The sequence below is a fragment of the Hibiscus syriacus genome, unplaced genomic scaffold (assembly GCF_006381635.1).
Source record: "Hibiscus syriacus cultivar Baekdansim isolate YM2019G1 unplaced genomic scaffold, ASM638163v2 tig00110503_pilon, whole genome shotgun sequence".
Lineage (NCBI taxonomy): Eukaryota > Viridiplantae > Streptophyta > Magnoliopsida > Malvales > Malvaceae > Hibiscus > Hibiscus syriacus.
Window position 1 is genome coordinate 5,274,882 of NW_024062764.1, and position 20,386 is coordinate 5,295,267.

Below are 20,386 nucleotides of genomic sequence, written 5' to 3' on the forward strand. Positions count from 1 at the left end.
ATTATCATACAGATCAATAAAATTTTTAACACTTAGAGCCACTTTTTCTGACATGAACTCAATAAAAACACCAGTAATCCACATAAATCAACTGTATAATCATAGGATCTTTGTCATCCTGAAATCTATGTAGAATAAGCAAATAAAAACTAAAATTCCTTCTTTCAACTTAATCCATGTCTATAGCTTAAATAAAAAGTGTCAATCCGAAATGAAGATGCCATACATTTATTAACATAGTTCGCATAAATCGAAAGTTGATAATATTAAAAGTGAGAAAAGAGTTTACAAATTCCGAACCTAGATCTATTATAATCTTTTACTTCTTCGTTCTATGTTAATCATAATATTTGAACAGAATAGTAACTAAATATATATATATATATATATATATATATATATTAAAAGAGAAAAAAAAACTTAAAATTATATATAATTACTTTAAAAATACATTTATATAAGATCTAATTCAATTTAACCACCAATATGAAAATTGATCATATTAGTTATATCCATAATGTTGCATACAATTTTTCTCATTTCCACTCGTTTTCCTTGTGTGCAAAATAAAGGTGCAGATTTAGCCAAAGAGAGTTTTAGACGCACGCTTTGAGCTTCAGGGTTTGGTTTCTCTTACTCTCTCTCCCTCTCCCTGTTTCTTTCCTTTCATTGAAGCTTCTTCAATGCAATCAGATAAAAAATTATAATTGGTAAGTTTTAATTGATTTAATCTCGAAAGGTACGTGATTTAAGGGTTTACCCTTCATACCCGGAAACACTGTGCTTTCTCGGGTTTGAGAATTCGATTGTTGCATTTATCATTCTAGATTTTATTGGGTTATGTGAAATCGGGCAATTTGATTATTGTGAAGTATCAACCTGGTTTTGAGTTGTGGAACATACATACAATTCCATTGCTGGTCTTAATTAGGGTTTTTGAGGCCGGAGACCATTGCCTTTTTCGATCTCTTTATGCTTGTTTAGTTGTTATATGAATTGGGTATTTGAGTTTGAAGGGCGTATGTACTTTAGTTCCATGTGCACTTACCGGTTGTAAGGTGTTGTTGTTTCGAGGTTCCAAGGATTTCGGTAATTGGAGTCCTTATTAGATTGATCAAGACATGACTCGTCGACTACGTCACAAGGTGGCGAAGAAAGGGAAGGACGATGCTGTTTCGATAAGTTATCTTGAGATTGAAGTTGAGGAATTAGGTCTCGAAAGAAATGACATCGTTGATTGGACAAACATGCCTGATGATACAGTGATTCAATTGTTTTCGTGTCTGAATTATCGTGATAGGGCAAGCTTGTCATCGACCTGTAAGACATGGAGGGATTTGGGTGGTTCGCAGTGTTTATGGAGTTCATTGGATCTCCGTGCTCATAAATTTGATACTGCAACGGCTACCACACTTGCTTCTAGGTGTGTGAAACTTCGAAAGCTTAGGTTTCGTGGGGCAGAGTCTGCTGATGCAATAATTAATCTTCAAGCTAAGAATCTGCATGAAATAAGCGGTGATTACTGCAGGAAAATAACCGATGCTACTCTATCTGTAATTGTTGCTCGACATGAGGCTTTGGAAAGTCTTCAGCTTGGACCAGACTTTTGTGAAAGGATCACTGGTGATGCTATAAAAGCAACAGCTCTTTGCTGTCCCAGATTGAAGAAACTCCGGTTGTCTGGAGTAAAGGATGTTTATGCTGATGCAATCAATGCTTTGGCTAAGCACTGTCCAAATCTAGTTGATATTGGGTTCCTTGATTGTCTAAATGTTGACGAGGCTGCATTGGGAAATGTTTTATCTGTTCGTTTTCTCACTGTTGCAGGGGCGTCAAATATGAAATGGGATTTGGTTTCACATTTGTGGCATAAGCTACCTAAATTGATTGGGTTGGATGTTTCTAGAACTGATATTAGTCTAGATGTTGTATCTAGATTGTTATCCTCATCCCAGAGCTTGAAGATTTTGTGTGCTTTAAATTGTACGGTTCTTGAACAGGACCCTAGCATTAGCACCACCAAAACCAATGGCAAAGTGTTGCTTTCCCTTTTTGCAGATATTTTAAAGAAACTATCTTCTTTATTTGCCGAAACTTCAATCAAACGGAGGAATTTGTTTTTGGAATGGAGGTGCTCAAAGAATAGAGATAAAAACTTGAATGAGATCATGACCTGGCTTGAGTGGATCTTATCTCACTCACTTTTGCGTATTGCTGAGTGCAACCCACAAGGACTTGATGATTTCTGGCTTAAGCAAGGGACAACATTGTTGCTCAGCTTAATGCATAGCTCACAAGAGGATGTTCAAGAAAGGGCGGCCACAGGACTAGCAACGTTTGTTGTTATTGATGATGAAAATGCAAGCATAGATCGTGGAAGGGCTGAAGCAGTCATGCAAGATGGTGGCATCCGACTTCTTCTGAACCTAGCCAAATCTTGGCGGGAAGGACTTCAATCAGAGGCTACAAAGGTTGTTATCCTATTTCAAAAAATAATAGTTTCTCATCACAATGCAACTATCATCATATTTCTTTCTTTTACCTGAATTGTTTATTCTAGTGACCATAAGATGGTTTGATGATTTCCATTTAGGTGAAGAATTTTCTATTCACAAGACTTTTGTTTGCGTTATCATTTTCCATGTATTATCTTAAATACATATATTACTACCTACTAGTTTATTATATGAGATTTGACCTGTTCAGATCCTCACTCAAGGGGACAATCTCATTGTTTGTTTGAGAGAGAATGAGTGTGATAGGTAGAGAGAGAGTTGGAGAAAATTTGAAAAAGTCCTACACCTCCGATGAGGAATGGACTGTGTTCATTGATAATCTTAGTAAGAAGGTTTCAAGAGGTGTGTTAAGGGATTATTTTAGTCCCTATGGTCAGATTCTGAGAATTTACATCCCACGTTTTTTTAGAGAAACCAAATTAGTTGTCTTCAACGTTTGCATTTGTCCAATTTGCGGGTGAAGAAAGTAAAAAGAAGGCAATCCAATATGTTAATGGAAAGTGGATTGATGGGAGAAGAGTCTCAATAGGGATTGCAAAGTATCAAAAGGCTAAGAGGAGGGAAGTTGCTGACGGGAAGAGGATGTTGGAGAATAACTCAGGAAAACATGAAACTTCAAAAATCGGGAGGAATGATGAGTCGGTGAGAAGCATTAGGGATGGCAGATCGTATAATGACGTTTTGAATACTGATCATAATATGAGAAAAGAACCTGTTTCAGGGGAAAACTTGGAGGGTTCAAAGCATAATGCAATTGGTGTGAGAAATGTATGGGAGATGCATATACCATTGGACAATTCTGAGTGGGTTAAGCGATCACTAACAGGGATAATGAAGCCTTCCTTTGAGCAGGATACGATAAAGGAAGCTTTGGAACATGAGGGAGTGGGAGTATAGATTTCGAAATGGGGTTATGTATGGAATGCTTGCATCATTACATTCAATACGGTTGATGAGTTTTCATATGTATGGATGAACAAGAAAGAAGAGTTGTTATTATGCTTCGATTGGTTAGCTCTTGTGCTGAATGATGAAGGAGTTCCGTTGGCCCTTTTCCAAGTAGAGATGTATGGAATGCCTTTATTGTGCTGGAATGAGGAATTCATTAAAAAACTTACGGGGAGGTGGGGAAAATTTATTTTTTTCTATGAGGAATCAAAGAGAAGATCGGATCTTTCATCGGCAAAGGTTTTGCTCAGGGTAAAGAGTCCTTTTGATGTCCCAGATACAGTCACAATAGGTTCCTATGGCAGATCGTTCAAAGTGAAAATTTCGCTGGGTTCAGTCAATAAAAACCCAGAAGAAATGTTAATGAAGAAGGATGAGAAATTTTCAAAAAAAAAAAAGGAACAGTGATTATGCCTTGTTTGTGGAGGGGGATAGCCATCATCCTATTCTGGCAAAAGTTGTAAACCATGAGATATCAGAGGAGTCCAGGCTGAAAGTCATCTCTTGGCTGAATAATGTTCAGAATAGTTGTGAAAATGTATTAAATGGGGGACAAGTCCCATCGAGTAAGTCAATTGCTGAAAATTCTAATTGTGGGCTGTTAGTTTTCTTTGAAAAAAAGACAAATTAGATTAAGAATCACGTGGGTCTTGGATTGAGGGAAATAAATTACACCGATGACAAAGCACAATCAGTTGACAATGGGGTTGTTTTTTCTCCAATTAAGAAAATCATACCTAGTGGGCCTGCATATAATCTAAAGTGGATTGGAGAGGAAAATAATACTGGAAGATTTATACCCCAGCCCAATAACATTTCAGTTATTCCTTTGGAAGTTCCTGATGAGGGTGATGCTAGCTGTTTGAAAGATAATACAGGGAAGCAGAAAGAAGTGATTCAAATTGAACAGATTGTTGAAGCAGATAAAGAACATTCTGTTGGGCCGAGAAGTCGTGATGGAGATCATGTTTTCACTACACAGATTCCTAAAGTTCTAGAGAGGGAGAACGCTACAGACGAAGAAAGGGTTGGTTCACAGAAGACGAATATGGTTGAAGATGATAATCAGTTGAACCTTAAAGCGAGTGCTTCTCAAGTTCAAGTGAGAGAGATACAAACAATATGAATAAAGAAGGATTCAGCTCAGTGGTCATTATGGACACGAAGAGTAAAACAAAGGGAAATAAGTTGACTTCTAAAAATTCGGTTCAGTTTCCTTCTGGCTCAAGAAGTTTAAATATTCACATGAAGTTAAGGATTGCTCCATATCGTTCAGGTAGTGTGTGCTCGGAGGGTGAAGTATCTATTAGTTTATACAATAGAGTTTATAGAAGGGTGTATAGAAGTGTGGTCGGGGGTTATTTGGAACAAGAAAGGGCAACCTCAGAGTTTTCACACCCTTCTGTTAAAGCAATGTATGAAGCTGCTGCAACTAGGGAGGTTTGTGATATGGTGGGGATTACTTTTAAAGGGGGTAATATTTACTGGAAGAGGAGATCATGAATATGGAGCTGAAGGGGTCTACAAGGGGATCTTGATTGTTGGTCTGGTTGATTATGGGTTTTCTGCCAATCAATTTAAATGTCACAGATTAAAATTATTTCATGGAATGTTAGGGGTCTTGGGAAAAGAGAAAAAACCCGAGCAGTCGCGACATTAGTAAGTAGAAACAAACCGGCCATTCTGCTTCTACAGGAAACCAAATTGAATAATTGCCAAACTGGACTTTGGAGGAAATTAGGGGGAAATTTGCTGAAAGTAGCTTTCAGCCAACTGATGGGTTTGCAGGTGGCTTAATGTGTTTGTGGAACGAGAATTTTTTTGAGGTCAACAGTGAACATAAACACAACAGGTTCATTGCACTATCAGGGAAGTTCAAGGTCGTAAACTTTGACTGTGTTATAATAAATGTGTATGGACCTTCTGTAGAGGCTAATAAAGAGCAGTTTTTCAGAGAGTTGATGTGTTTTGTGCAAAGTTTAGATTTACCAGTCTGCATAGGGGGGGATTTCAATACGTATCTGGATCAAGAGGAGAAAATTGGAATGGGACAAAATTGGCATTCAATGGATTTATTTAGATCCTTTGTCCAAAGTTTAAATCTTATGGATCTTCCTTTAGTAGGAGGTAGGTTTACTTGGTGCAATAATAGAGATTCTCCCACTTGGGTAAGGCTAGATCGACTCCTAATAAGTGGTAGCTTCCTTAATTTCTTTCCAAAAGTGACCCAAAAAATTTTACCCAAATCCCTATGCGATCATAACCCAGTGTTGTTAGAAGAAGAATACAAAAACTGGGGACCTAAGCCTTTTCGATTATTCAACTACTTGTTAGAGGAAGATGGGTTTGTTGGGTTGGTTGAGAATTCTCTGACTAAATTGAAGAAGGATAATGGGCGAAGGGGATTGTTTAGTTTACTTCAAGGAACCAAACAGGTGATCAAAAAATGTCCAAACATGAGCCGAATGGGGATTTCTGAACTTATTTCAGAATTGGAAGGCAAGATAAGTGATCTGGAATTGAAGTTACAAGGTGGGGGTATCACTACACAAGATTGGAATCTACTGTTACTGTCGAGAAATGAATTGTGGAAATTATATAGGAAGGAGGAAAGTATATGGCTACAGAAGTCAAGACTGAAGTGGATAAAGGATGGGGATAGAAATACCAGGTTCTTTCACTTATGTGCCCTTAATAGAAACAGAACAAATGCCATTTCGGCACTGAATGTGGCTGGTGAAGAAGTTGCAGATCCGATTCAGATTAGAGCAGGTATCTTGGAATATTTCAAGGACAATTATAATGCAAAAGCAACACTGGAGGTGGAGGAAATTAATTTGAATTTCGCTAAATTGACAGATGAGCAAAAGACTAGTCTAGAGGTCGAATTTTCAGAACAGGAAGTGGGAAGCAATTTTTCATTCCGACAGTGCCAAAGCACCTGGCCCAGATGGTTATACGATGGGTTTTTTAAAAAAATTATGGCCTATATTGAAGGTACATATTATGAAATTTGTTCAAGATTTTCACAGTGGAAAAAAATGGGAGCATGGGTAAATCATTCTTTTATAACGTCAATCCCGAAGAAACTAAATTCAGAGGGTATTGAAGACTTCAGGCCTATAAGTCTTGTAGGCAACTTATACAAAATAATTTCCAAGGTGTTATCCAAAATACTTGTTTAAGTTATCAAAGGCATAATAAGCCCTTCGTAGTTTGCCTTTATTTCGTGTAGATAATTGCTTGACTGTGCACTTTTGGCAAATGAAGCCATAGACTTTTGGAGGAAACAAGGTAGGAAAAGAGTCGTGTTCAAAGTGGATTTTCGTAGAGCATATGATTCGGTGGAATGGCCAATTCTTTTGAGATTATTGAATGTCATGGGTTTTGGTGAAAAGTGGATTTCATGGATTGAATATGTATTTCTTCAGCCTCAATCTCGGTTCTAGTGAATGACTCTCCAACAGAGGAATTTTAGATTGATAAAGGGTTGAGACAAGGCTGCAGTTTGTCCCCTTTTTATTTAACATAGTTGGGGAACTACTAAATTTAATGTTGATTAAGGCTGTTGATCTTGGTCTTTTTGAGGGGTTCAGTATTGGTAGGTCTAATAATCCTTTCCTTTTGACTCATCTACAGTTTGCAGATGATCTTATATTATTCTGCAGAGATTCTCCTACTCATATCCTAAATATTAAGAGAGTGTTGAGGGTTTTCAGTATAATGTCAGGGCTTCATCTAAATTTTTCTAAGAGCACTTTGTATGGTATTAATATGGAAGATGATATTTTAAAAGAATGGGCCACTGAAGTAGGCTGTGGGGTTGGGCCTTTTCCAATGACATATCTTGGTCTTCCGCTTGGTGCAATGAAGAATTCAGAGTTTCTGTGGGAGCCGGTATTCCAGAAGTTTAACAAAAGATTAGCAAGATGGAAAGCATCTTCATTGTCCATGACTGAAAGACTGGTGTTGGTGAAGTCGGTGTTATCCTCCTTCCACATGTTTTTCCTCTTTATTTTCAAAATTCCATTCAAGGTAAGTCAGAAGTTGAATTCACTGATGGCCAAATTTCTTTGGGGAGAAGGACCAACAAAGAAACGTATACATTGGGTAAATTGGAAAACGGTGTGTCAAATATATGAAGAGGGTGGCTTGGGAATATTGGATCTGAGTTTGATTAATAGAGTCATGCTTGGGAAATGGGTTTGGAAATTCGCTAATGAAAAAGACAGTCAGTGGAAAAAGTTGGTTTGCTGCAAAAATAATATTAGCAACTTGTCTCTTTCAATAAGCAAGGTTGTTTCTCCACAAGATTCATGGACATGGAGAGGTATTCTGAACAATTATGTGAAAAGGGACGAGATAGGAGACTGTTTGAGAACTAATTCGAAGATTCAGGTGGGGAATGGTAGGTCGATAGCATTCTGGACTGATGTTTGGGTTAATAATTCGACCTTAAAAACACTATTCCCCAGGATTTTTGCTTTGTCTACTAATAAATGGGTAAAAGTGGATGAGTTTGGTGGTTTTGAAAATAATGGATGGGTTTGGAATATCCAGTTAAGAAGGAATTTATGCGACTGAGAATTCGGTGGATTGCTTTAATGTCTTTGATTGATAATATAGTGTTGTCTGATACAGTGGATGACTTTCTTGCTTGGTCGGGGAAGGGTGATGGTTTGTTCTCGGTCAAGTCGTGTAGATTGACGCTATCGAGCAGCAATGAAGGAAATTTCGAGTGGAATAAGTGGGTATGGTCTGGATTGGCTCCTCCTAGAGTTGAAACATTTCTATGGCAGATTTCTCAGAACAAATTGGCTGTTAGAGTTGAGTTGAAGGAAAGAGGTGTTCCATTGGAAGATGTCATGTTCTATCGCAGGTGAGATGTGGAATACATTCCTAAGGTTATGGGATATTTCTACTGTTTTGCCACAAGACCCCACTTCCCTATTTTGTTCTTGGTCGTCACTAAGGCAAAATTCTTTTATTTGGAAGTTTATCCCGGGAGTTGTTTTCCAGTCATTATGGAAGGCTAGAAATTTGGTAGTTTTTGAAAACTTGAAGTTTGACAGTTCTTCTCTGTCCTTCATTGCCAGATTTAGGCTGGCTAAATGGTATTTAGCAAAATTCCCTCAGGTTCGTATTCAGGTTGATTTACTGGTAGGGGATCCCTCGTTTGCAGACATGATTCATACTAAATCTTCTAACACAAAGGTTAATTGTTGGCTTCCACCTCCACCTGATTTTTTTAAATTCAATGTCGATGGAGCGGTACGAGGTGATGGGTTGCAGGGGGAATTGGAGGAATTTTGAAAGATTCAGAATGTTATACTTTAGCAACTTTCTCTATTGCTGTTGGGCCAAGTCCTACTACTTAGGTTGAGTTGAAAGCTATTAAAAAAGGAATTGATTTCTTCCTTTCTTCTGACTGGGCTTTGTAGGGAAGACTTATAATAGAGAGTGATTGTAAAACTACAGTGGACTGGATTATGAAGCCGTTTTCTGCCCCTGTGTTTTTCAGTTCCTTGGTTAGGGAAATTGGAGAATTAGTTTCTGCTAGGGAGATAATTGTTAGATTGATTCCTAGGAGTTGTAATTGGGAGGCAGATAAGTTAGCTGAGGGCATTGGTTGAATGTGTGCAGTCTTATTGTTGTAATGTTTTGTGTTTAATTTCGGGTATTTTGTAAGGTGTACTCTTATGTAATTATGGTTTATCTATAAATTGAGATACTCTTTTCCTCCTTCCGCTAGTTACCTCTTCGCAAGAGCTAACTATGAGGGAGGTTTTTTATAAGGCCTCCTATTACTATAAAAAAAATATGAGATTTGACCTGATTTGGACTTTTTAATGGTATAGGCTCTAGCGAACTTGTCTGTCAATGCCAATGTTGCTAAAGCTGTAGCTGAAGAAGGAGGAATTAATATCCTCGCTGGGTTGGCGAGGTCCATGAACAAGCTGGTTGCTGAGGAGGCAGCTGGAGGGCTATGGAACCTTTCTGTAGGGGAAGAGCACAAGGTTTTGTACCGTTCAGTGTTTTTTTCTCATACCTGGGTACATAAGCTTTCTGTTTGTATTTCTAATCTCATTTTCTTTTAAAACATATTAGGCTGCAATTGCTGAGGCTGGTTGTGTCAAAGCTTTGGTTGACCTTATATTTAAATGGTCCTCTGGCGGTGATGGAGTTCTTGTATGCTTCTCTTCATGCGCTGTATTTTACTTGTTGACTGTTTTAAATGTCATGTAACATCTAGCTCTCTCATGATTGAAGTAGTTGTCACGCTAGAATTCATTTGTTAGATCTTGATTTCCTTTGTGCCTTTTTAGGAACGTGCTGCTGGCGCCTTGGCAAATTTGGCAGCTGATGATAAATGTAGCATAGAAGTTGCAGTTGCAGGTGGCGTGCATGCACTGGTGATGCTTGCCCGTAATTGCAAGTTTGAAGGAGTGCAAGAACAGGTGCCATTACTTTCACAAATAAGTGGGAACCTTCAACTGTGCATGATATAATCACTACAGTTCCTTCAAATTGTTTTTAACTTGAAATGGTTAGCATGGGTTTTTTCGATTATCTAATCATTTTATTATACCCAGTCACAACAACTAAGCAAACTGATAATGCAGTCTATGATTTTTTTCACATTGTTCTAAATTTTTTCCTTTGTCTGAGTACCCTTATCAACGTCCTGCATTCTTTTAATGCCAAGTTTGCTGTCATGTGCAAATGCTTAAGTATGCTATGCATTCTTGTAGGCATGGAATTAAGAGAAATTGTAAATACAGTTTTGATGGCTTCAAATGTTAACTTGCTTGCCTTTAGATTGTGTTGGAATCCCCCCTCCCCCCAATAATTACTCATGTCACCATATACAACATGTTTGTTGCGAGTTTTAATGTCATGTCCGAATATGCTAGGCTGTTCGTGCCTTGGCAAATTTGGCTTCTCATGGTGATAGCAACAGTAACAATGCTGCTGTAGGACATGAGGCTGGTGCTCTTGAAACACTAGTTCAACTTACACGTTCTCCTCATGAAGGTGTCAGGTAAATAGAATCATGTGTTTAAGCTAGCTCTTGGTACCACCTATTATATGCTTTTTCATGTAAATAGGTTCAATGTTCATTTGCTGATCCTACAGTACTTGTTTTAACTCTCTTCATTTTCCTGTTTGTCCCATAATAATATATCCAGTAACTCATAGAATACAACTTCTTTTTCTCTATGCACAAAATTATGTTGGGTTTGTCTAACATTTATGATGATTTCTACTGATTGAAACAGGCAAGAAGCTGCCGGTGCATTGTGGAATTTGTCATTTGATGACAGAAATCGAGAAGCAATTGCGGCTGCTGGTGGTGTTGAGGCCTTGGTATGACATTTATCTTTTTCAGCCTCTATTGTTGTCTCTCTCTAAGAAGGGGTACCCTTGGTTAACGTTATGTGCAGCAAAAGGGGATAACTATTGATGTCTACTAAAAGACCTCCCAAATATATGCGTGTTAAATAATTTTTGCTTGGACATATTGATTTTTGTAGACTTTTAAATCATTTAGTGTGTTTTTAGCATTAAAATGCAGATCTACCATAATATGTTTAGATATAGATAGGATGTGTCTCGGTCATCTGAGGCTTACTTGTATTCCATGGATTCCTGTAGATACTAGCTTTGGGTGTTTCATTTGCTTTTTCCCTTCCCGTGTGGCTCCGTGATGCGAAATTCTGAATCCTGAAATATTGGCCACTATAATGAAGTGCTTTGGAAATTGAGTAACGTTTAAGATTAGTTGAATTGTGCTATTGGCTTCACAATAATTCTTTGGAAGAGATCATGTGAAGATAACTTTTTGTTGGCAAAGAGTTCACTACATCACAAAAGTTATTTATTTATATATTTTATTTTATGTAGGTTACTCTTGCCCAGTCCTGTTCAAATGCTTCCCCAGGTCTTCAAGAGAGGGCAGCTGGTGCTCTTTGGGGATTGTCAGTGTCAGAAGTCAACAGGTAATGCAATTATTTTCTCTTGTATGTGAACATGGAAACCTATTCAAGAGTTAGTGATAAAACCCCGGGCTTAAAACATTATGTGATAATTTTTAAAACTTATGGCCTCATCGAGTTTTTATGCATATGGAATACAAGGCTTAAAACAATGGGAGCAAAACAACTCTTATTCATGCTGCCTTATTGTGCTTTTCCATTGTACGTATTTGTTAACATTCTTTGCTATCATCCAATGCTTCGCCTTGCCAAATTGGGGTGATACGATACAGCCCTAAACTTTTAGCAATTTGCATGTTTCTGTTATGATGTAGTCAACATGCATTTTTGTGCTAATCATTGTTATTCTGGATAAAATAATTTAGGGCAACCAAATTTTTATTCTTGTTCATGATTTTTCCTAGAAAAATACTCTCAATTGATCATTCATTGTAACTATAATAAGCAGAATATTCATGCTATTTATCGTTTTGGTCTTTGTTAGCATTGCTATTGGACGAGAAGGAGGTGTTGCGCCCCTGATTGCACTTGCTCGCTCTGAAGCTGAAGTAAGCATTTCATAAACCAGCCCTTGCAGTTAGGGTATGATATAACTTTTCTGCCAGGTAGCATCTCAATTGAATTTAACTTACGCTTTTGCTTTCAGGATGTTCATGAAACTGCCGCAGGGGCTCTTTGGAACCTTGCTTTTAACCATGGCAATGCTCTTCGGATAGTGGAAGAAGGTGGGGTTCCTGCACTTGTTCATCTTTGTTCTTCATCATTATCCAAAATGGCACGCTTCATGGCTGCATTGGCGCTGGCATACATGTTTGATGGGAGGTAAATATTCTAGCCTTATCACTCGATACACCCTCATCTATTTTATACATCTACATGACTACATCTTTTCACAGAACCTTGTTGTACTAAGTTCAGTCTATCATTATTCTATAGTTTAGTTGGTTTATGACGTTTTAGCAATGGCTTATCATAATGAGATCTCTGGTTAGAGATAATTTTTACCGGTGACTGAAAAGTGGAATGTATATAGTCTCTATCCTTATGAAAGCAGCCTCTAAATTGAGTGAGTTGGTAAAACTATGGATTAAGCATTTTGATGCTAATTTGCTTCGTATGATGTTTTTAGCAGAATTGATGAGTTTGCATCAATGAGTTCATCATCAGAAAGCACTTCGAAGAGTGTGAGCTTGGATGGGGCCCGAAGAATGGCTTTGAAGCATATCGAAACTTTTATCCGTACATTCTACAATCCACAAGCATTCGCTACAGCTGCTGCTTCATCAGCTCCGGCAGCCTTGGCACAAGTAACTGAAAAGGCTCGTATTCAAGAAGCGGGGCATCTAAGATGCAGGTTCCCTTCCCTCATCCTTTTCCCTCATTGTATTCCGATTTCATTTGCGGTTTTAAAATGATCATCGTCTCAACTTCAACATTTAAGTTGCGCAAAGAAAATGACATGCTGTTAATAACGAAAATGACCACCGTAGATGTCGATGAAGAAATGCAATTGTAAATTAATGAAAGGAAATACTTTATGGTTTTCATAAAGCTTTTCAAAGATAGTCTCCAATATGGTATCCGTCTTCCTTTGTTCTACGTGTTCCTATCGTGCCTGTGCATTCTTTTGCACTCATGCATGTATTGTGTGTGGGGAGTGACTCTAAGTCAGTCCCTCGGAATTAACATGACTTTTATATTCCGTAGCGGGGCTGAAATTGGAAGATTCGTCTCGATGCTTCGAAACTCTTCTTCAATACTCAAGGCATGTGCAGCATTTGCTCTACTCCAGGTAGAATACCAATCTCTTCCGGGTTCCAATAGTTACGAAAATCCTGTTTGGAGAACCTCTTTCTGAATTACTATACATATTGCTAAGGGATATTCACATGTTCCATCTTTATAATCTCGTTGAGATATTTGCAGTTCACCATTCCTGGTGGTCGACACGCCGTGCACCATGCTAGCCTTATGCAGGGTGGTGGAGTGGCAAGGGTTCTGCGAGCAGCAGCCGCAGCAGCGACATCCCCTATCGAGGCTAAAATCTTTGCGAGAATTGTACTTAGAAACTTGGAGCATCACCAAGTAGAGACATCCATCTAAATTCAGGAACCAACTTAATTTATTAGGCAACTCAAGAGTTTCATTAGTTTATAAATTACATCTCTAAGGTCTCTCCGTCTCTCTCTCTCTTTGCCTGTAACCTTTTGAACGTAAGAACTATCAGAACAAAGACTGTATTGGTTCATCATTTCTGTGTCTGTATTCATTGCAACGATATATATATATATATGAGCAGGTCTTTTTGAGGACTCAAAACTGTGAAGCTCCATGTTGTGTCTGTATTGGTTCACTTGGTGAGTTGATGGCAGCTTCATTTTCTCTATTCCTTTGAAAAATTCTAGTATTAATTATATTTTTTAATAAATTATACCGAGTTAATTGTATTATATGTTCCCGAGATATGATATTCATTAAAAATTAGTCCTTAAATGTTGGATATTCTCATTTTATCCTCAAACTATGATACTCATTCTAATTTAGTCCTTAAACTTTTGAACATTTCAATGTCATCCTTAAAGGGCTATGGAGGGAGGGAGTGTGATCTAGTTATATAATGTAAAATTAAAAAGTTTTGAGGGAGGGAGGGAGTGAGTATGATCTACTTACACAATATAAATTAAAAAGTTTTGCACTAATTTAAGATTGTTGGATGAATAAAATTAGACGGTTGAAGTTAATAACAAGAAATGAAAAGATATTCATTAGAAAAAAATAAAGAAATAATCTCAGTTGTATATTTTTACTCATCTAACGTTATTAGCGTAAAATTATGTTTTTCACTATTATATATTTGAGAGATAGAAACAAGTGGATTGAAATATTGATATAATATCTCTTCATATTAATAAATGATGAGGTGATAGAACATCATGACGATCAATCAAATAATGTCATGTGTTATTATTTGATTGATTTCCTAGACTTAATAATTGTAAAAATGTTAGCTTAACCATTATGTCAAACAAGGATTTTATTATTAATTGATATAACTTATATTTGAGTATATTAATTAAAAAAATAAAACATAAAATCAATCATCCTCAAAATATGAAAAGAGTTTCCTCTTTTCACGAACCCTAAAACTTTAAAAACATTTCCTTTCCAATCCATTTGATTTCATAAATTTTTTAATAGATAATCACATCGATTTAAGGTAAGAAAAATATTTTTACCGAAATTTTGATTAAATTCATCATCGGATAAAAATGGGTTCTCCAAATATTAAGAGTTCACTGTGACAAAAATTCATGTACGACGATGAAGAAAAAATATTTTTGCAAAAAAAATTACATGGAGTGATTTAAATCTAGAAGAAAGTATTATGGTAAGGGACCAATTTATTAAAGGGTTGGGAGGGGTTAGTGCAATAAATTATCAAGGAGTTGTAATTTGTTGTTGTCGGAGTGGGAGAGGACTAAGTCGAGAAGATGTGTTTGGGTTTGGGGCTGATGAGGTGGGAAAGGTAGGAAGGAACCTGTGATGGTGGTGGAGGGATAAATTAAATATAAAATCATTGTTTTAAGGATATATTTGATGTTTTATTAACCTTTTCAAAATTACTGAAGCAACACTCATGATACTAGAACCCATGCCTTATTTGAGCATTATTCCTTTTCAAAATTGGCTTATTCTACATTAGCAAGTGTTTGGGTGTCAATGAAGCGAGTTAATCATTTGTCAAGCCTCAATAAATGAGGGAATACAAATGGATATTTTGTCAATGCTTCAGTTTCGTTCATTCCAGAAGTGTGAGGCTGTGGAAACTTGCACTATTTTTTAGTGAAAATCAATTAACTCCTAGTCCAATTATTGTTTCAGAGTCGAGGCTGTGCACTTTTGGGTCTCTATGCTACGCCAACTTTTTTTTTGGATAAATCAATTTCATTACCCAAGAAGCAGAGAACTCTGCTACAGTAAACAAAGTCGATAGACATCACAAAAGACCAAGGGAAAAAACACAAAGAACAACCAGCTAACTATAGCAGAACAATAAGAATAAAGTAATGCCCCAGTTAGTACACAGGGCGATATTAGAAAGATCAGACCGGTTGAAAGTTTTACCCACCAGCCGGATACGGATGACCTCTTTGATGTCACCTAGCACTTCCTCCTTCGATCTTGCTCTATTCCCAAACAATCTGTCATTCCTCCCTTTCCATATACCATAAATGTGCCCAGACCAGGCGAGCTTAAGAATCCCCACAATGAGGGACTTACCCTTGAATAGAAGGGAGGCCCAAGCCAGTTCACTAACCCAGCTGCAAGCTCCACGAGAAATGCAGCACAGCTCAAGAATTGATTCCCAAAGCTCTTTAGCAAATTGGCAATCAAAGAAAATATGGTCTCTCGTCTCTGCCTCCTCACCACACAGTAAACATTTATCAGTTTCTATGGCCAAGCCCATACGTTGGACTCTCACTCGAGTAGGAAGTCTGTTTAATATGGCCATCCAGACAATAATACTATGCTTAGGAATACGTCCCGAGAACCAGACCAGGTGGTGCCAAGGGACCTTGACTCACAAGGATGAAAGCAACCTCAGGCCTAATTTTCAGCAGGTACTTGAAGCTCCAGCTAGCATTTTTAGGGACTTCCATCTGCCAGAAGTCAGAGTTTCTAATAACGTAAGAGTGCATCCACGCCACCCAAAGAGAGTCATCATTAGCGAGAAGCTTTCTAATTAGCTGAACAGAACATGATTTGTTCCAACCTCCTACGTCGTGAATCCCTAGTCCACCTTCTGATTTTGGCAAGCAGATGGTTTTCCAGCTCACTCGTGCACCTTTGGCAGGAACATCAGACCCTTTCCAGAAAAATCGAGAGCACAACTGCTCAACCTTCCTAATAATTGCTTGAGGAAGAATAAGATGCCTGCTCCAGTAGCTTGAGATACTGAGCAGAACAGAACGAAAAAGCTGCAACCTACCAGCGAAGCTGAGTTGCTTGCTGGCCCACGAGCTAAGCTTTGCTCTAATTTTATCGATGAGGCTTTGGCAATCTTTCACAGCCAATTTCCTGGTTACTAATGGGACACCCAGGTTTCTCACTGGGAGACTACCCAATTTGAAACCCGTGCTCTCTTTGATGGTACTGATATGCTCATCAGGGATACCAGCAGTGAATATCTCACACTTACTGGCATTCAGCTTCAGCCCTGACATGGAATAGAAATGGTCTAACACAGCTTGCACTCCCATGACAGAGCTAATTTTACCCTTACAAAAAATGAGGAGATCATCCGCAAAACAGAGATGAGTGAGCCCAATCCTCTTGCACTTAGGATGAAAGCTAAAAATACCCTTCGTAGCATCCATATTAAGGAGATTAGACAAGACATTCATTACTAGGATAAAAATGTAGGGTAATAGGGGGTCACCCTGCCGCACTCCTCTTGCTCCTTTAAAATATCCTACAAGACTACCATTGAAAACAATGGAGTATCTAGGATATGCAAAACAGGCCCATGCCCAACCTATGAACTTCTCAAGTAGCCCCATGGCATGCAGGATCACATCAATGAACTCCCAGCTTAAGGAATTAAAATCCTTTTGGAGGTCTATCTTAAGAGCACATCTAGGGGATATCTTACTTCTAGAGTAACCCCTAACAATTTCTTGAACAAGTAGGGTGTTTTCAACTATGCTTCTACCCTTCACAAATGCAGTTTGGTTCAAAGCGATCATATCAGGGAAAACAGATGAGAGACGGTTTACTAGGATTTTTGTAACAGTTTTATAAACAACCGTACAACAAGATATGGGCCTGAAGTCCTTCACTAAGCTAGGATTAGGAATCTTAGGGACAAGTACCACATCAGCAACGTTAAATGAATAGAGCATAAAAGAGTGATCGAAGCAGTACCTAACTGCTGCCAAGAAATCCTCGCCAATAATAGACCAAGTCTTTTTGTAAAAGAATGCATTATAGCCATCTGGGCTAGGTGACTTGTTATTCCCTTGTCTCCATAAGGCCTCTTTGATCTCAGACTCAGAAACAGCCCTGCAAAGACTATTTGCAGCTTCACTTGACAAGGAGAGGCCAAGAAGATCCTTAATAGTGCTAGCAGTAGTGGCCTTAACCTCGGGGTCAGCCACACTAAGTTGGTTTACAAAGAATCTAGTCACTTCATTAGACATTTCTTCAAAAGTGTCAAGCCAGTCACCACTTGGATTGTAGAGAACTCTAATTGTATTGGATTTCCTTATAGTGGCAACTATGGAGTGGAAAAATTGAGTACCCTGGTCCCCCTCCCTAATCCAATTAAACTTTGCTTTTTGTTTGTAGAACAGTAGCTCAGCCTGCTCAAGGATCTTCAACTCCTTCTCGACTACCAACTCAGCATTAATGTTACTTCCAGCAGTTATCATATCGAGGTTAGCAAGCTGGAGAATCTTTAATTTTTCCCTTTTCTCTCTTACTTGCCCATATATTTCACTGTAATTATTCATGTTAAGCTATTTAAGATGAATTTTCAGCCTCTTAAGTTTTAAGTGAAGAGACTGATTAGACGGGACTGGGACTTGCCAGGAGTCATTGACTAAGGACATGAAATCAGGATGCATAGCCCAGAAATTAAAAAATTTGAACGGTTTGGGCTTGGCAGCAGGAACTTCTTTGTGAAGCCAAACAAGTGCTGGGCAGTGATCAGAATCACCCGGTGCCTGAAACTCAACATCAGAGGCAGGAAAAGCTACGGACCAAGCTGGATTAACAAGAACCTGATCCAGTTTGCGAGCTAAGTGAGTGTCATGTTGTTTGTTAGTCCAAGTAAACAATGGACTTGTGTAAGGATGATCTATAAGCCCCAAGTCCTAAACACAGCTCTGAAAATCAACCATGTCGACTAAGGTTCCAGATTTGATTTGAGCAGAACTTTCCTCAGCATTGAGGATGACATTAAAGTCACCACCAATTAGCCAAGATTTATTATTCACAAAGGCATCCATGGAGCAAAGTTGGGTCCAAAGGCGCTTACGAGAAGAGCCATCGTTCAAGCCATATACAGCAGTAAAGAAGAAGTATATACCCCTAAAACAACTTTTAATTATGATGCTTTGATCAAAAGTAGAAATAATGGAACATACAACAATACTTTGCCAAAGAACCCAAATACGACCATTATCAGCAAAACCATAATTGTAACAATACTTCCAGTCATTAAACTTACTTGACAAAATAGCTAAGGATTTATTCTCATTCACTCTAGTTTCCAGTAGGCAAATGTTACTAATCTGATTCTTGACAGCCCAGTTCAGAACCTTTCCTTTCTTGAGGGGACTATTAAAACCCCTAGTGTTCCAAAAACAGATTAACATGGAGCAGGGGTGGAGGAATAAGGACCCTCTTTCCTCAAGTTTCTTTACTTTATCCACATGCTCTTTCTTTTTCATTTTTAGTTCATGAACAAGTTTAGCAACTCCCATAGAAGCACCTCTCTGCTTTTTACCAGAATCAACAGCAGAAATTTCCAGTACATTGTCAGGATCCAAAGAATTAAGAATGCCAAATTTATTCTTTGAAGCTCCACCAGTAATCTTACCCTCCTTAGCAGGTCTTCCTCTACCTCTTTTAACAAGAGGATTATTAAGGTGACCAGCCTGTTTGGTCGAGACAATGCAATCCATACCCCCCTCAAGCACTGTACTGACATCAGCATCACTTTCAAACTGTTTGACCAGATCTAAAGTGACAGTACAATCTACATCCAGCACTGATTTGGCAACAACGTTACTCTCAACAAGAGATCCATTAAGTCCAACATGATTAACTGCATGATCATTATCCTTGCCAGGACTAATCCCCTCTGATGTTGTATTAGTAGTGGTATCTAAAATCCCACCACTGACAGGAAAAACATTCTGTTTAGCATCTTGAACAGGCCCCTTGGCCCTCCAAACCTACTCAGTTCTTTTCCCCCGAGGGCAAAGCTTTATAGAGTGACCAAAACGTCTACAATCAGTGCAAGAGCTAGGAATCCAAAGAATTGAGACTCTTATTCTTGCCACTGATTTATCAGCCAAAACAACATCGATGTGGTCCTGAATTGGAGATCCAACAGTGATTTCAATACATACTCGAGCATATTCAAGCTTCTCTCGAGTAGCAGTGACAGAGTCCATATGGAGTGGCCTTCCAACGGCGCTAGTAATGTAGCTAAGTCCCCTCCTTGAAAAAAGCTCTAGAGGAACATTGTAAAGGTGGATCCAAATCGGTATACGACTCAAATCAAACTGGAGCTCTTTCAAATTAGGTTCCCACTTTCTAAGAAAGATCGTTTTATGTTGTACATGCCATGGACCGCTATCTAAAACCCAGTCCCTAGCAACCGAACTAGCAAATGAAAAAACATATAGGTTTTGCCCAGCAAGACTCACCTTAATCGAAGAAGCCTTCCCCCATAGCATCGAGACAACTCTCTGAATGTAACCAAAGGCTGGAGCCGAACCAATAAACTGCCCAGCAAGAGCAAATTTCCACTCCAAAATTCCCTCCTCAAACACATCTTTCGGCGGCTTGACCACACAAGCGCCCTCAATCACCGCTGGTGGAAAAAATTCTAATTCCTGATCAATTCCCGTCATAAAAAGATCACGCCAGTTCGTAGCAGTATCGCCAGACATAGCCCGATAAAACCCCCAAAGAATGTTGGCAAAAAAAGAAGAGAAGATCAATAGAACAGAAGAGATAAGCTTCGTCTTCTCTCGTTGTTAGACTAGCTAACATGCACCAAGAGAGAAGAAATTTTCGTATAAGGATTTTTCTTTTTACAAGAAAATGAAAAACTATTTTTTGAGTAGGGATGGCAGGTATATAGGTATATTTTTATTTTTTTAATGCAACTTGATATATACCCTTTTTTAT

At 38.3% G+C, this 20,386-nt stretch overlaps 2 protein-coding genes across 3 annotated transcripts; one reads left to right on the forward strand and one right to left on the reverse strand.

The window, feature by feature from the left end:
• Positions 1-551: 551 nt before the first annotated feature.
• LOC120129816 (protein ARABIDILLO 1-like) lies at positions 552-13,672 on the forward strand. Of its 2 annotated transcripts, none has more exons than XM_039147221.1 (12): positions 552-2,471; positions 9,323-9,481; positions 9,573-9,653; positions 9,791-9,922; positions 10,379-10,506; positions 10,745-10,832; positions 11,370-11,464; positions 11,946-12,009; positions 12,108-12,283; positions 12,591-12,815; positions 13,169-13,253; positions 13,388-13,672. In XM_039147221.1, exons 1-12 carry the CDS (start codon positions 1,122-1,124, stop codon positions 13,562-13,564), a joined length of 2,760 nt encoding a protein of 919 aa, XP_039003152.1. In that variant the 5' UTR covers positions 552-1,121; the 3' UTR covers positions 13,565-13,672. The 2 variants fall into 2 exon arrangements, with proteins under 2 accessions (XP_039003152.1, XP_039003153.1); XM_039147222.1 differs by having other exon boundaries at positions 554-2,471; positions 12,594-12,815; positions 13,388-13,670.
• A 1,825-nt stretch (positions 13,673-15,497) lies between these two features.
• On the reverse strand, positions 15,498-20,145 carry LOC120129776. The gene is made up of 5 exons (XM_039147196.1): positions 19,528-20,145; positions 18,361-19,422; positions 18,050-18,243; positions 16,004-17,959; positions 15,498-15,957 (listed from the first exon to the last, which is right to left on the reverse strand). The coding sequence occupies exons 1-5, from the start codon at positions 20,143-20,145 to the stop codon at positions 15,498-15,500; spliced, it is 4,290 nt and encodes a 1,429-aa protein (XP_039003127.1).
• Positions 20,146-20,386: the final 241 nt, after the last annotated feature.

Bases quoted from the DNA above. Each gene is read 5' to 3' on its own strand.
- LOC120129816 (XM_039147221.1), top strand. From the start codon at position 1,122: ATGACTCGTCGACTACGTCACAAGGTGGCGAAGAAAGGGAAGGACGAT. The intron at 9,482-9,572 runs GTTTTGTACCGT...AAAACATATTAG, and splicing joins CTGTAGGGGAAGAGCACAAG to GCTGCAATTGCTGAGGCTGG. The intron at 9,654-9,790 runs GTATGCTTCTCT...GTGCCTTTTTAG, and splicing joins CTGGCGGTGATGGAGTTCTT to GAACGTGCTGCTGGCGCCTT.
- LOC120129776 (XM_039147196.1), bottom strand. From the start codon at position 20,145: ATGTCTGGCGATACTGCTACGAACTGGCGTGATCTTTTTATGACGGGA. The intron at 17,960-18,049 runs GCAAGTCCCAGT...GAATAATTACAG, and splicing joins TCCTTAGTCAATGACTCCTG to TGAAATATATGGGCAAGTAA. The intron at 15,958-16,003 runs GTATTCCTAAGC...CATATTAAACAG, and splicing joins CCTGGTCTGGTTCTCGGGAC to ACTTCCTACTCGAGTGAGAG.